The sequence below is a fragment of the Lontra canadensis genome, unplaced genomic scaffold (assembly GCF_010015895.1).
Source record: "Lontra canadensis isolate GAN:19392208 unplaced genomic scaffold, GSC_riverotter_1.0 scaffold33, whole genome shotgun sequence".
Classification (NCBI taxonomy): Eukaryota; Metazoa; Chordata; class Mammalia; order Carnivora; family Mustelidae; genus Lontra; species Lontra canadensis.
This window is the reverse complement of record NW_022631027.1, coordinates 14,603,782-14,621,195: the sequence shown is the minus strand read 5'-3', so window position 1 is coordinate 14,621,195 and position 17,414 is coordinate 14,603,782. Positions and strand designations below refer to the sequence as shown.

Below are 17,414 nucleotides of genomic sequence, written 5' to 3'. Positions count from 1 at the left end.
AAAATTAATAAGTAAATTTATCAAAGCTTCTTCTGATGACTTTATGCCCTACTAATATGAGAAGACATGTAGAGAATATTTGTTATTAAAAGAGGCAATAATACCATTAATCATAGCATACAAAAATAAAAAGAAGGATGTTTCATAATTTGATACAAAGTCTTTTCTTAGACTTCAGGTTGTTTTTGACAATTATCCAAAAACACTGAAAATGTAGAAATAGTGCTTTTAAGCATGCTATGTGGACGTTTAGTACCTATGTATGACAGTGCCATATTTTTAAAAATCTGACTATGATAACACCATTTGAGCCTCTATTAAAAATAAATCATCTGCCTCCAAAGGGATAGCATGTAGTTTATAAAACATACTGTGGTTTAATAAGCATAATAGTTTCTGTTTTCCTTCCCTTCTTTAGTGAAATTCACTGCTGACAGTAAGAGAAAGGGCCTGAATTTAAGCATCAGAAGTGCTTTTCACACATTATGGTGATGGGCACAGAGCCTGTCAGGGACATGTGACACGATCTCCACATAGCACATTTTGATCTGGCAAAAATTTTCATGGTTTTGTCATTTTCTTCAGTGGTGCTCAGGTGTCTGAGTAGGTTGGTATAGAAAACAGCTTTTGCACTGAACCAGTTTTTTTTTGTTTTTTTTTTTTTGTTTTTTTTTTTACCAGAAAGGTACAGCAGAAGGAAGACAGGGTGAGAAAGTTGAGGGTATTGATAGAAGATGAGGCTGAAGGGATGAATCATGAAGTTTGAGTTGAAGAGAAAATTAAACAAAGCCAGGAAGTTAAGAAATTAGAACAAATTAAAGCAAGGCTTAGAAGATACAATAAATGTAAATATTACAGGAAATGAGAGAATGAGTGAACTGGATGAATAGAGAATTTATAGGGGAATGATAACCTACCAAAAATATAAGGCTGAGGAGGAAATGAGTTAATGTTAACCAACATTTATCGAGCATGTACTGTGTGCAATCTGGGCCCACTGCTGGATATGTAATGACATCTCTTCTATGAAAGAGGACTAAAACAGGCAGGTAAAATTGATGGTAAATAGAAGCACAAACATTACTGAACAGCACAAAGGGAAGAGTAAGGTTGTTTAATTTTATTCAGAGAAGATCAGGGAAAGAGTTACAAGATTTGGCAATTTTCAGGAAAGCAGATTTGGACTAGTCCCCGCAACACACACACACATACAAAAAATCCCAGAAGACTTCGAGAAGACGAGAACATTTGCAAGGTTCAGGGTTAGGGTGCAGGCCATAGAGGAGTAACATAAGCCATATGCTGAGGTCATCAACAAGGTAGGAGATGGAAGCTGGCACTGACAGCACAGGGGGAGCATTCCCAGAAAGGAAGGAGGACAGAAGGAGAGGTGCTCAGGGTGTCTGGCGCACAGTGAAAATTATTCAAGCTCAGGTGGGCAGTCCAGAACTCGGTGATGCCAAGGGATAGTTAGAGGGTGCCAGGCCTGGCAGGGCTGGGGACACGAGGAAGCATGTCCATCTGTGGGAACTCTTGGGAGATGATCAGAAACAGAGATTCAATGCTGAGAGAAACACAAGGAAATAATTTTCCTTTTCTAGAAGTTTGCCTAGCAGCAGCCAGGCTACCAATAAGAAGAGTTAATTTTCAGGCAGCACCATAAGGTGTCATGATTTTGATTGATTACTAGTTCACGTAATCCAAGTGGATACTTCAGTTGTATGTAAAAATCCAAAGAGCAATGATAATTTTCTGAAGAATTATACATACTCAGCACATAGTTCTGACAACTTTAAAATATATATTAGCTAATTTAATCCTTTCAACAATACTATAAAGTAGGCACCATATTTATTTCTGTCATTGAGATGAAGAAACTGATACAATTTGTTCAGTATGAAATATCTAATATGCCTCAGAACAGCAACATCCAGCTGTAGAGGTCAGCCATCTAATACCAGTTCTACACTGCCTCTCCCAAGTAGATAATAGCTTTCTGAAACTTAAGAATAATGATTACATGCTAAATATGTTTGTTGAATTTATGTATTCACTGAGTCTGAGCATGAGTCAGATGGTGACTCAGCACCTAGGGGCTGAGGTGCTATATTTAAGACAAAGAACTGGAACATTCCAAAAGTAAGTTTACATCAGAGAATACTTTTAAATTGGAAGAAAATCCAACTAAGATGAAAATCTTATTCTAGTTAACATACTTGAGACTATCATTCTTATAGGAAAGATCATGGTTGGGCAAGGTAGTCTAGCTACAACCTTGGCTGTAAGAGTGACATAGTAGACAGTGAAATTCTAGAAGAAATTAGTAAGTACAGATCTGTGCTATTCTACTTTAACCTTTTAAGTATTTCATATGTATATTGGCTGAAATTTCCATTGCTCTCTGACTAGTGTTATGAGTTTCAAAAGTGATTACCAATAATCAAATTATGAATTTTTGAAAATATCCTAAAATACAATTAGTTTTTTTTTGGTTTTTTTTTTTGTTTTTATTTTTAGTTCAGGGGGAAAAAAGTCCCCAAAATTGTGACACTGAATTGCTCTCTTTTCAGTATTCCCATAATGTAACATAAAACTCTTCATTGTAACTGTATAATATGCAGCAAATGCTACCAACAGAACTCTTCTTATTAAAATCATAATGAAGCAATTGTATCTTCCTTTCGGGATGCCATAAGATGCTCAAACTAATAAGTTTATTTCCAAATGAGCCACCAAAATGAGTAAAGTTATGCAATTCTACCTTTTCACTGTGATACTTATGAATCTTTCTCATTATGAAGACAGTCCCCTCCCACTCAACATGGACATACAGACTAAATCGAAAAATTCTGAGCTTACAGAGCAAGTGAAAATTTCCCCACAAGAAACATAAGACCATAAATCAGGGCAGCAACGGGAGCTCCTGCTATTTTAATGCATTTATAGTAATAACATCTTCCAAATGTAATTTTAAAATGCAATTTTCAGCTCCTTAAATTAGTTAGTGTACAGCATTGTTTCTGACAGTACCTATGGATTATTCTCAAATGATCATAACAGTGACAGCTCTTTCCACAAATGAGATCATCTTTAAAAAAAAACTCACAACTGACTCATACCCTTGAAATTTCCACTGACCACTACCACCAAATTAAAGGAAAAGAAGACAGATGACACACCTAGAAATTGAAAGTGAAACTGCAGGTGAGGCTCAGTACCATGATGCTAGAAATCAGAGACAATGGATTGGCAAAATACGGTTCTTGTTCTCCAGATGAAAATCAGCTTTAAGTTTCAAATGACCTGGGGCGCCTGGGTAGCTCAGTGAGTTAAGCCTCTGCTTAGGCAAAGGTCATGATCCCAGGGTTCCGGGATCGAGCCCCACATCAGGCTCTCTACTCTGCTGGGAGCCTGCTTCCTCCTCTCTCTCTGCCTGCCTCTCTGCTTACTTGTTATCTCTGTCTGTCAAATAAATAAATAAAATCCTTAAAAATAAATAAATAAAAATTAAAAAAAAATTTTCAAATGACCCTGTACAACTAGTTCCTTTGTTATGCGAACTGTGAGCACTTTGGTCCTTGAAAGAGTTGAAAGAGTTAATTCACTACATGGGTGAGCAATTCTGCCTCACTTAAAGAGCTCTGGATTATCTATGCTAAGGCAAATGAAGTCAGAGTGTGGGTAATAATTCAAAATGGTAAACAGCAACATGCATTTCTTCAAGCTTTGAGGAGCTTTGCATGATTTATGATGCTTGCTGAACTTACCTTCCTAATGACGTTATGCTAAGATGGATGTTAAAAAGAATGAAGGAATATCTGAGTACACTGGAACAGGGACAGAGTGGTAGAAAGCCATACTTGTAACAATTCGGAGTGTTACAGAAAGGCTGTCCCAGGATCCAAAATTTTTCTGGTAAGTAGTCCCATAACATAGATAATTAGTAAATAACTAGAGTTCACAGATAGAGGATATTTGACCTATTTCTAATAATTCATAGTTAGAAGATAGACCCTGATTATATTTCTTAAAAAATGTATTATTCACTTTATAAAATGCTACCAGATGGTAAAATAATACATTAACCATTAATTGCTATCATAAGAAGTTTTTATAATGATGAGAAGGATCAATTTGTTATATAGAAAAAGCACAGGGGTACCTGGGTGGCTCACCCGGTGAAGCGGCTGTTCTGCTCAGGTCTTGATCCCAGGATTCTGGGATCGAGCCCCACATTGGGCTCCCTGTAGAGCAGGGAGCCTGCTTCTCCCTCTGTCTCTGCCTCCATGAATAAATAAGTAAAATTTTAAAGGAAAAAAAAAAGCACATAACCATTTAAAGAGAGGTTCTTGTATTGCAATAAGTGGATTTACTACTAATGATCACGTAGCCACTTACATTCTCACAAAGCACCTAATTTCAACCAAAAATCAGTAAGAATTTTGATATACAAATGTTGAATCAATAAGCTGTAAACCTGAAACTAATATAATGTTATATCCTGATTATACATTAATAAAATTTTTCTTTCAATTTAAAAAAAAAAAGGAATTTTGAATCTGTTTTAATGATCTGCTTGAAGTATCGTATCGATACTGCTTGATCTAGTTAAATGTTTCTCCGGAACAACTGGCTGCTTTTCCGCAGGAGTTGAAAGAGAAGATGGATGACCTCCTGCCCTTGATCCCGGTGCTGGAACAATACAAAACAGACGCCAAGTTAATCACCCAGTTCAAAGAGGAGATCCGGAATCTGTCTGCCGTCCTCACTGGGATTCAGGAGGAAATCGGTGCCTATGACTATGAGGAACTGCATCAAAGGGTTCTCAGCCTGGAGACCAGGCTTCGTGACTGCATGAAAAAGCTGAGTACGTAGAACAGTTTCATTTATTTAAGTTGTGTTTCTATCGGTTTCAGTGAAAACTGCATTCTTACATTTTACAGACAGTCATGAATATCTAATTATAGAGAAACCAATGTCTGCTTTCTAGTGTAAGTATTCCTAATGCCTTAAGCATGCCTGGGTAATCAGTGCTATTTGATTAACGATGGCCTAATTTTCACAGCACCCTGTTACCATTTGGTGGCTTGAAATAATACGGACAATTCTATTGGCTACAATAATGGCAATACGTTACTACAGACAGAAAATATGTGATGGTCAATCATTACTTGGCTAAAAGGGAGACGAGGCATTTTTATTAGTGGAGAAAGTTAGAGGCTGGGGAAAATGTAGTTACCTTGGGACCAAATATGAAATAGCAGTAATTAAATCGGACAAAAACAATTCCTCTACTATAGAGAATTACCATCAGCTAGCACTTCTGATCCACACAAGAAATTAAAAGGAGGCACCTATTCAAATATAGATTCGCTACTCTTCAAGGGGTCAAGCATATGATATGGGATATGGACTCCAGTTCCTGAGTCCCAAAATGTGTGGTTCAACCTGGTCTAAGTTTTCAAACTCCTTCACTTCATCCATGAGTTAATTACTCAACTGAAATCATCATGGCACTAGGCTATAATTTAATACAAAGTAAATACATGGTCACAGATTGAATGAGGAGGCATTGTTAGATCATTTAGGAACAGTATTTTAGTTGTTGACATGAAGGGACAAGTCAGGGAGGTCAGGGAAATACTATAGAAAAGTGTTCCCTCAGTGGAAAGAAACAATTATCTGGAATAGAAAATAAACTAAAAAGAGAGATAAAGAAGTTGGAAAAGATAATTTCTGGTGAAGACAACTTCAGGGAATAGATATAAACACTTGAAATTTAGATGGCTGATGCATACTTTAAGGATTATTCTACAAATGCAATCCAAATGGAAAAAAGAGAGTGAATATACAAAACATTATATTTAGTACCATTCAAAATAATTTGGGGAATCACCAGATCAGAGGCTCCACTGAGGTCAATCCAGGATTTCCTAGAGATTCTGACATAATTACTCAGAAGGCAATTAACATAAACCCTAAAGCCAAATGCTTATACAGGCATCCCCAGTTCCTTTTTCCTCATCAGTCAAGGCCTAGAGTTTTTCACCTATAACTCTTCTTCTAACAATCATGACACCAGTAGTTTCCACGACTCCTATTCTTGCACTTTTCACCCATTGCACACATTATGGCCAAAGGCATTTATCTGAAGCATAAATCTGAAGTTAATCTGCGCTGCTGAAAATCCTAGCATATAGCCCACAACTTACGAGGCTCTCCATATGCGGCCCTACTTCTCCCCTCAGGTCCTGCCACTGTTCCCCTCACATGCTACACCCCAGTCATGTGTGTTCTAGACTTTCTCATCACAGGGCAGTGTTGAGATGCTTGTCCCTTCTCCTGAAATGCTCTTTCCCGTCTATCCTTTCTGTGTCAACACATGTTCACTGGTCTCATGAGACAAATTCCCATTTATCCTTCAGTTCTGTTTAAATATCATGTCTTGGCCAGAATCCTTCATTAAGCTCCCTATGTATACTATGTATCCCAGCTGGCTGCTCCCGAACCCTGATATTTCACCAATGACTGGACTTTTCTTTTTTTCCTTTTTTTTTTTTTTAAAGATTTTATTTATTTATTTGACAGAGAGAGATCACAAGAAGTAGGCAGAGAGGCAGGCAGAGAGAGAGGAGGAAGCAGGCTCCCTGCTGAGCAGAGAGCCCAATGCAGGACTTGATCCCAGGACCCTGAGATCATGACCTGAGCCCGAAGGCAGAGACTTAACCCACTGGACAAAAGTCCAGTCCTATGACTGGACTTTTCATGCTTCATTACCACTACATGTGTAACTGGATAGCTGCCTTCTAGATTTTTTTCCATCAGAACAAGAACAATATCTGTGACACTCCCTTTAAACCTTGTATTCCCTCAATGCCTGGAAAACTGCCTGACAAAGAAAAGTTAATAAATATTTGCCAAATAAATTAATTCTATAAGGAGCCATATGGTAACAACTTCTAACTTTCAACAAAGTAAACAATAGCTATTTCAAGTCTTATTTGGAAAAAAACAAAAAAAGCTCTCTTAGCCACATATTTGAGTCAGATGGTACGGGATTGACTAAGCAAAGGAGGAATTATTTATCTGATATAACACTTAAATACCTCCTTATATGCTATTCTTTTATAATTAATGTTATGAAGTTTATTGCTAATATCCAATAGGTAAAATATTACTGACATAAGTGAATTCTGTTATATTTTATTTTTAAATCAAAAAATGATTTAGTGTAATGCACATACTAATTACATAGCTTGCCAGATTATGTCTCCACCAAACCAGATAAGAAAATCTAAGTCCAAGAATTGAGTCCCTCACTATCTAAATTATTTTGGGGGTCACAAAAAAAAATCCAGATGCATTTTTAGTAGCTCATAAAATATTTGATTACAGATTTTCTGTAAATGACCGTGCATAGGATTGGTCTGTGTAGGACTCTGACTTACTTTAGAAGAGGTCTGTTTGTTACAGATGTATCACTCCAGATTCTGAGAATCAATATATTCAGTCATTCCTGGCAATTCACAATAAACCCAAGCCTAAACTTTGTACACTGAGACCAGATAAATTTGCTAAGTACACCTACACTCTACAAAAGGATGGACAGGCAAAAGAGTAGTTCCAGCTAGTAAATATCTCGAAACTTAAAAGTGTGCCAGTCAGGTTTTTGAGGGACTAGCATGGAAAATTCTTGGAATTTGCTTAACTTTAGAAATGAATTTCACTTCTAACACATATTATCTCTGAGTTGACTCAGCTAGAAACAATGTCGCAGTTTGGAAATGAAATCTACACTCCTTTCAGCTCTTTCACAATCCCTTTTGGTTTTTTGTTCAGTCCGCATATAACTCTCCCCCACACAGCTTCCTTCAGTATTGAAATGATATCTAGGACAAAGGGGATTAATTTAAGTGATCACAAATTCATCCTATTTTTTCTTACTGAACCATGGATAATGTTTCCATGATGCCCTGAGGCCTTGGGACAGTGATCCACATTATATATATTTTTCAACATCAAAGGTTCTTTTTACTAATTTGCCCTCAGGAACATCAAAGTTTGAAAGAATATAATTTTCAAATTAACTACATTAACTAATATTTAATTTTATCTTAACTAATCAAAAACAAAACCTTGCCACTAATGCAAAAATCTAACAGCAATAAAATACTATTCAACTCTCTTATTTAATGAGATGGTTGCTATTTGAGTTAATTGATATGACCTTACAAGAGATTAGAAATAACTCAGACATGTTCTAAACTCTTTCCTAGATTATTAGTAGCTCTGAGGTCTGTACTTACGTAGTAGAGAGGCTAGTGCCACAATGACTATAACTCATTTATGCTGTTTGTCCCAAGAACCGGGTACTTTTCTCTATCACAACAGATCTACAGAACAGTCAGAGCAACTTACTGAGAAAGCAGAGAAAGTATTCATCAGCAGGATCACAACCATTAATTACAATGTAAAGCACATGTCCAGGTAGAGACAGACAGCCCTAATACCATGAAGTATGAAGTTCCATGGTCCCTGGAAAAAAATAAATAAAGGAATCTTCATATCGTCCTTTTTAAAAAATTACTCCAGCTTGAAAGGAAGTATCTGAAACATGTATTTGCAGAAGAAAACACAAACACATGATTGGGAGCTGTGCCTTAAGTTAATAGTCTAATATTACTTTGTACTTATATTTCCTGGGACTTTAAATAAAGATTGGATGACATTATTTCTGAGAACCTTTAAACTCCATGCTTCCTATTAATTGCCCAGTTATCAAAATATCAGAACACATGGACTCAGAAAACATGTTAATAAACATCAGGTCCATTAATAGGAGATAGATAGAAAAAATAAAACATGAGGGGCTCAATGTTCCAAAGCATCTAAAATCCAGCTGTTCTGCTCTTTGGATCTATACTGGGACATTGGATAATCATGGTATCCTCAATGTAGTAACAGGAGCAGGAAGGCTCATCCATCAGTGGCATCTTCAATCTTCACAAAAGCCTCTCAACACACACAACCAATTAGCAGAGGACAGAAATGGATTGAGGCAAGAGAATCAAATTGCAACAATGATGAATACATTTCCGCTCACCTTTTCAATGAATTTGCTTTTAGGGAAAATGCATATCACATAAATTTTAAGAGACTAAAAAACAAGCCTCATTGCCTGTAAGGTCTAAGTTACTCCCAAAAAGTAAGTAAGGCGCTAAAGAAATCACAAGTCACTGAGAGCACTAGGGCACCATTCAGTGTATTTCTACCAGAGAATTATGGTTTTGGAGAAAACAGAAATTAGGGAAAGAAAAAAAAGGTTTTAACAAGGATGCACCCTAGTGGGCCTGAATGAGGTACAGTAATGCTCTTTCCTAACCGCTTAATTTTCTCCTGTGAGAGACAGGATAAAGTCCCATGTTTCATTAAATATCCCATTCCTAGACATGCGAAGTATAACTAAATGCATGTGAGAATTTGCTGAAAGAAGCACAGTTAAAGCTCTCACGCACACCCTGAGAGCATCAACAGATGTTTAATGTAGATTATAATCAGACTTTCCAGTCGCCTTCCCTCCACTCCCTCAAGTTAGTTCTATTTTAGGGCAATTGTGTGGTGCCATCTAGTGAAGCTCAAGATCTGTCTTTCTATTAACAGTTTTGAGGCTTCATGTTCAACAGAATGGACGTAGCACTTGTAGCACTCAAATCTCAAATCTAAAATCTGCATGATTTTAAAATCTAAAATCTAAATCTTAAATTTAGATTTTAAAATCTAAAATCTAAATCTGCGCCTGAATGGCTCAGTCAGTTAAGCGTCTGCCTTTGACTCAAGTGGTAATCCCGGGGTCCCGGGGTGGAATGAGCCCTGTATATATCTATATATAGTACATCGGGCTCCCTGCTCAGCGGGGAGCCTGCTTCTCCCTCTCCCTCTGCTGTCCCCCCTACTTGTGCTCTTGCGTGCTCTCTCTCTCTCTCCCTCTCTCCGTCAAATATACAAATAAAATCTTAAAAAAAAATTTTTTTTTAATTTTTGAAGGTCACAACTTTTGGTCACAAGTACGAAATTTGGATTACCAGCATGTTTATGCCAAATGAGATTTTAAAAGGGAAACCCAATTGTCTATGTGTAATAGTCTTATTTGCTCATTCAACAAATACTAATTGACTCCAGTATGTGCCTGCACTCTGGTAGGTATTGGGTGATACAAAGATGAGTAGCACACTGTCTCCCTCTACTGTTAAGAAGTTTGCATTTTAGTAGCAAAAATGAGCACAAAAGTAGATCATTAGAGCAATACGGATGGCCTACTGTTTGACAAGCAGTATGCCAGCTGTTTTACATGTATCTCTTCTAATCACTGGAACAACTCTGGATTGGGCACGATTATGGGCAATCTCTGCTCAGAGAGTTTACTTTACCAAAGGTACACGTTGGAGGCAGCATCTGTAAACCCAAGTTCCTTCTGAATTCAAAGGCAGATTTCATCCCCAGATTTCCTTCTCTTTTGCTATAGAAAGAAAGGAGCTAGAGAGTCTTTTTTATCCTTCCCTAAACCCCATTCACGTGCACTCACATCATTTCTCTCTCCAACCAATCTCTTAAAACCACCTCTTTCCTGCTGCCTCACTTCCACCACCCTAACCCAGATCATCATTTATCATCTCTCATTTGGGTGACTGCAGTGGGCCTCTTACCCACTGCCCTTTACCTGAAGTCATTCCCTCGCCACTACATGAGGTGTTTAAAATAGTCTTTTCCAAATGCAAATCGAATCATATTACACCTATGTTTAAATGATTTTCTTTTAAAATTAAATCCAAATAGCTTTTCGTGGTCTGTCTTGATGACATGGAATCTGCCTAATTCTCCAGCTCTTTTCTCACAAGTTCTCATCATGTACTCACCATAAGCTTTAGCCATTCTAATCTTTCAGTTCCTTAGTCATGCATGCTTTCTCGGCTGGACACTGACCTTCTACCCCATAATGGAACATTCTTCCACCTTACCTATCCAAATTCTAATGATTTTGCATTTTACACACCAGACATCAACTTTCCTATAGAGCCTTCTCTGATTGCTCCTGTGTGTGGTTGGCTACCCCGATACTGTCTCCCAGAGTCACCCACCCCACTCTCCATGAAACTTGGCACACTTTTCAGAAAATTCCCATTTGCTTCTTTTAAATTTTTTAAATCTTCACCCCCTTAAAGATAAGAAGTCTCTTCTCTGAGAGGTCAGGGACCATCTATGTCTTATTCCAGTTGAATTCTTGAAGACTATCATAAAACACCTGAAATGTAGTAGGTAAAACTTAGTGTCAAATAGTGAAAGCAAATATTTTTTTTTAATTTTATTTATTTATTTGACAGAGAGAGATCACAAGTAGGCAAGAGGCAGGTAGAGAGAGAGGGGGAAGCAGGCTCCCTGCTGAGCAGAGATTCCCAATGCAGGGCTTGATCCCAGGACCCTGAGATCATGACCCCAGGACCCTGAGATCATGACCTGAGCTGAAGGCAGAGGCTTAACCCACTGAACCACCCAGGCACCCAGGGAGAGAGAGTCTTAAGCAAACTCTGCACTGAGCACGGAGACTAACATAGGGCACTATCTCATGACCATGAGATCGTGACGGTCAAATATGGAATGTCTTATCTTTTATGAAGTCGAAACTTGTTGGAGAAAAAAAAGACAATAAAAGCACAGCCTTCCTTAACCTTTGTTATTGTTGCAATCTGTCCTCTCTTCAATGGCAATGCAACATTTCATTACAAAACACATATTTGGTTCTACTTAGCACTTAAAACAAGAGACACTGAAAATGTCAGTGAAAGCAGAAATTAATAGAAAAATCAAACTGTGTGCCAACAGTGGAGTGGAGTGAAATTTAAATTGGAAATTTAATAGGGGAAATTTACAAGAATAACCCCACGAATTAAATTGAGAAGAACCTCAGATGAGTTATTTAGCAAAAACAGTCCTACTTTCCCTAGAATTCTAGACTGTAATACAGAATGCAATTGCTCCAGTATCCAAGTACTTGGTGATGACTCATTCTTCCAGATTCCTCAAACCCTCATTATTTTAGCACATTTTTAGGTAATTGGTATATTTTACCATAAATTGATTTATTATTTATCTTTCTTTTTATGTCCTACATTTTCCTAGATTACAACTAAATGTTAAGACTTTTAAGAAGAGGGGTGCCGAACGAAGCGCCTGGGTGGCTCAGTGGGCTAAAGCCTCTGCCTTCTGCTCAGGTCATGATCCCAGAGTTCTGGGATCAAGTCCCACATTGGGCTCTCTGCTCGGTAGGGAGCCTGCTTCCTCCTCTCTCTGCCTCTCTGCCTACTTGTGATCTCTGTCTGTCAAATAAACAAATAAAATCTTAAAAAAAAAAAAAAAAAGAAGAGGGGTGCCTGGGTGGCTCAGTAGGTTAAACCCTCTGCCTTTGGCCCAGGTCATGATCCCAGGGTCCTGGAATCGAGCCCTGCATTGGGCTCTCTGCTCACCAGGGAGCTGTTTCTTCTTCCTACTTGTGATCTCTGTCTATCAAATAAATAAATTAAATATTTTTTAAAAATACATATATATATGTATATATATGTATATATATATAAATTGCGCTTTCAAAGGCAACCCATGAATTGCCAAAAATATTTGAGATTTCATAATATAATTCTGCTCCATTCAATCTGGATGTTAAATAGGCTTCTCCTTAAACATATACTCATAATATAAGCTCTATCTCAAAAAAGTTAAGATAATTTTAAAATTTTCAAATCAAGAGAAATAAAAAGGTCACTTTTCTCAACTACCTAATCATTGTATTTTTGAATATACAGAACTATACACATGCCATATATAATAAAATGCTAAATATAACAAATTAATAAATTTAAAACTTAATTTTGGAAAAACACAGGTATTTAGAAACATATTATTCTTGGCCTTATTTACAAGACTCAATCTAGTGCCCTATCCAATAATCAATTGTATCCACCATTACCATCACCTTTCTCTTGGTAATGTAAATGTCAAGACTAAAGATACAAATAAAATTTTAATTAATATACATAGAGTTTAATATACTTTACTAGAATTTACTATGTGTGGTAAAGACAAACTTATTTTCAGTAGTTTTAAATAGACTTTAAAGATCAAATCATATCTACTTCTTGCTACATGAGTTCTCCAATGGCCTTAAGTAAAAAGAAATAACATTCTGTCATAAAGATAGTTACTACTCCATTTAATTTACTTATATGGGCATGGCCTTAGGATTTAAATCCAGAAGCTGTTAGTCCAGGATATTACAAGATACAATTATATATTGAAGAAATAAACAAAAGACAGATGGTTTTTATGCTTCATTGATCCAAACAACAAATCTGCTGAATCCAAATGATATATTTTCCCGAGCTACTGATTGATAAATATGAATTGTAACTGATTGTAAAAAATGTTTATTGTCTAAAAGTCATCAGGAAATAAAACAGTCACTTTCTTAAACTATCCATTCAGTATATTTTCTGAATATACACAATCAATATATTATAAAATACTAATATTCTCCTGTGCCTCACTGTAGACAGAGGTGCATAGCAGGAGAAAATCAATGAAGCAAGTATCTTAACTTCCTTCTTTGCCATCCACTTTTGCAAGAACATTTGTCTTCCAGGCATTTGGGGAAATTATCCTTTCTGTCTGCCTTTGTCCTCACAAAAAGTGAGAGTGAAGTAAGAAAGATAATGATTTATTTGAACAAAAACTAGTTTTCGGGAGCCAAGCAATAGAAATGACTTCTATTGTTTATTTTATTTTATTTTTATGACTTTTGTATTCCATCAGAATCTGAAAATATCTGTGGTTCACTTAACACTAATATCTGTAAAATTATAATTTCAAAAGCAGCCAGTTGCTTACAAATTCTTGCACCTTTAATTTTACCAATTTCACTTATCAAGATGCATTTTAGCTTGGAATCAAATAAATACTTAGCAGATAAATTTCAGATGGGAAGAATGCAACATGGACAGCCCTGCTTTTGGCTTCCCAAGAATAAGAGCAGATGATGATGATGACGGTGATCACCCCATGTTTTACGACGACAACAAATACCACTTTCCTCCCAGCAACACAAGAAAGTTTGTGCGTGCCCTATCCACTCAGTGTCGCCTTAATTAGACTAAGAAAATGACAAGCTTCAGAACTTCCATCTTTGAGATGAGAAAATTCCATCCCAGAGAGTAAGTGCATTATCCAATTTTACATGATGATTTAATGCTGTAGCTTAGATTAGGAACCATATCTCCTAACACCCACCTCAGCATTCTAACCTGGATGAAATATACCACAGAAACATTTCCTAGGAAAGGGCCTGAGAATTTGTGGGAATAAAAACAAAGACACCTCTCCACCCCCCCCCAAAAAAAATGTATAAAAAGATAGATAGAGGCATGGTTACTCAGTTCCTAAATAGATTACCATCTACTCATGGGGTTCATTTATTTAATTATTCTCTTTCCCATCTCCCCTCTCTACTAGATTATTCCCAAAGGCAAACAAGCTTTTCTTAATGACATCCGCACAATAGTAGAAATTTCCCACGACCCTTTATTTCTCTACCCTCATCTCCTTGCTTTTTCTCCTTTGAAAGAATCTCCAATAGCTGCTGCTTTAATTTACAGTCTTCAAAACCAATGGTGATCCAGCTTCCGTTCCTAACACTGTCTTCATTTGATTCTGTGATCACCAGTGACTTCTTGCTGCTAACTTAACATGATCATTTCTGTGAGCTTATTAGAGATCTCAGTGGCATTCCTCACAATTCAGTACTTCATCCTATTAAAAGGCTGTGTGTGTGTGTGTGTGTGTGTGTGTGTGTGTGTGTGTGTGTTTCCTTAACACCACACTATTTTTAGGTGCTTTCTGTCACTTCTTTTGAGCTCTTCTGCTGGGTCGCCTTGCCCCACAGTTCTGTTCTAAATGCTTTTTTCTTGTCTCTATATGTCCTCCCTCTAAGGCAATTTTAGCCTCTGGCTTTCCCTAGACTGTTAAAAATCATCTCAAAAGGGTGTCTATGCTCCCTAGATTTTTATACTATCTTCTTTACACCTCCACTGGCATGCAAACCAGTCATGAACAACTTAAAATAATCTGTACTGAATTCTTGATCTTTTCTCCCAAATCCATTCCTTCCTCAATCACTTCCTTTGAGTAAATGGCAATACAATCTTCTTAGCTGAACAAGCCAAAATTTGGATATTATCTTTGGCTATTTTTTTTTTAACTTAACGGTTTTCTTCAATTCCTCTTTTTACTTTCCATTCTTTTTACTTTCCTATTTTTACTTTCCATTCTAACATCTATTCTGAAGCCAGTTCTATGAACTTTATCCCAAAAAATATAACCCAGACCATCTACTATTTTCCATCCCCATCACCACTTCCATCATCCCTCACCTGGCTCAATGTGATAATCTCTTAACTGGTTTTTCTGCCTTTACTGTATTCCCTCTAATTAATTTCCATATGCTACCTCAAGTGATCTTTTTAAAATGTATCGCTCACATTCTGTCACTCCCCTGTCTTCTTAAAATTCTCGGATAGCTTTCTATCATACCTAGAATGAAATCCAAATACTCTGACTTTACATAACTTCATCTTTTGGACCACCTCTCTAACCTCATCTACTTTTCCAAGTGTGCTCTAGACACACTGGCTTGTTTTTTTTTTTTTTTTAAATGTGTGTGTTAACTCATCAGGCATATCCAGATATAGGACCTTGCAAGAACAGTGATAACAGCTAACATTTATTAAGTTATATGTATTTCTTAATTTTCCCAATAACCCTGTGAAATAGGTATTACTACTGTTGTTACCTATGAGACACTGGGAGGTTTAAAAACTGTTCAAGATCCCCAGAGAGTAAGTGATAGAATTAGGATCCATATCCAGAGAGTCAGGAATGACCACTCTGTCCCCACCACTAACCCACCCCCCACCCCCACCCCCTCGCTGCTCCCCCCACCCCCTCCCCCTGCTCCAGATCTAAGACGCTGCCATCTAACTGATCCACTGCCTGAATGTCCTTCCCTTCAACTTAGATTCCATGGTTGACTTCTTGGCAATTAGCTCTCAGATTAAATATTACCCTTTCTGAGAGGTCCTCCCTACTCACCCAATCTAAAGCAGTGCCTCCCCCCCAGGTCACTATCAAATTATTCTACTTAAATAATCTGCATTAAAATTTTTCCTACCTGATATATTGCCTTGTTTGCTTATTTCTTTCTTTTATCCCCTTTCTTCAAAATGGAATCTTCACCAGAAAAAAAGGTGTCATGTTTTGCTTCCCATAGTAATTCTAGTACATAGAACAATACTTGATGCTCATTAAATCTTAGCTTGATGAATTAATGAATAATGAAATGAATAAATGAGTCAATGAATAAATGACTCATTTAAGATGTTATTATTTAAAATTGTTGATACTTTGAGCCATTATAATTTTTTCACTTCAAGTTATTAAGGCTATAAATTTTGGTTTACTCAAAGAATTTCAACTGCGGGGTAGAAAGTTATGGGGTCAAGGTCAAATCCAGGGTGGTGCCAGGAAGACAAAAGCTGGCATTGCACATTGTGAGTCACTGGGCAGATGGGAGATAGCTAATAAGTGACAGACAGGGAAGAAAATGATAGCGGAATCACATAGAAGAATCAAAGAATGCAAAACACAAAGTTCATAAATATTCACAGGAATCTCTCTGGTCAGAGACTACATATAAAATATTTTTATTTGGAACCCGAGCTCACACAGTTTCACATGCAACATTTTAAAATATTTTTAGAGAGTGAGATTGAGTGAGTATGAGCTATTGGGGGGAGAGGCAGGGGGTGAGAAAGAATCTCAAGCAGGCTCCATGTCCAGTGCAAAACCTGATGCAGGGCTCCATCTGACAACCCTGAGATCGTGACCTGAGCTTAAATCAAGAGTTGGACGCTCAACTAATTGAGCCACCCAGGTGCCCCACATGCATATTTTTAAAATGGTTTACATTTAATGGGTTACATTAAAAATTCATTCACAGAAAAAAAAATTTTCACTGAAATCTCAGAGTTAAAATTTGCAAAATTATACTGATTTACCAGATCATAGAAATAAGTTTCCTTCCCACACTCAGGACAACTACCAACAAGACACATATACAAGACCAAATCAGTGAGATCTAATAAGAAATACATTTGCTAAATATGTCCTTCCTCGACACTCAAGTTAATTTTCTCTTTTAATATTTTATTTATTTATTTCAGAGAGCAGGAACAGGGGAGAGGGGAGGCAAAGGCAGAGGGAGAAGGAGAAGCAGACACCCTGTGGAGAAGGGAACCTGAAGCAGAGCTTTATACCAG

At 37.1% G+C, this 17,414-nt stretch overlaps 1 protein-coding gene across 2 annotated transcripts in view; it reads left to right on the top strand.

The window, feature by feature from the left end:
- The window catches only part of OLFM3 (olfactomedin 3), a 200,448-nt gene that overhangs the window by 170,389 nt on the left and 12,645 nt on the right, over positions 1-17,414 (top strand). For both annotated transcript variants that reach the window (XM_032867235.1, XM_032867233.1), the window contains exon 4: positions 4,648-4,867. In XM_032867235.1, coding sequence (XP_032723126.1) covers positions 4,648-4,867 — 220 coding nt within the window. The remainder of the gene's footprint in view (positions 1-4,647; positions 4,868-17,414) is intronic.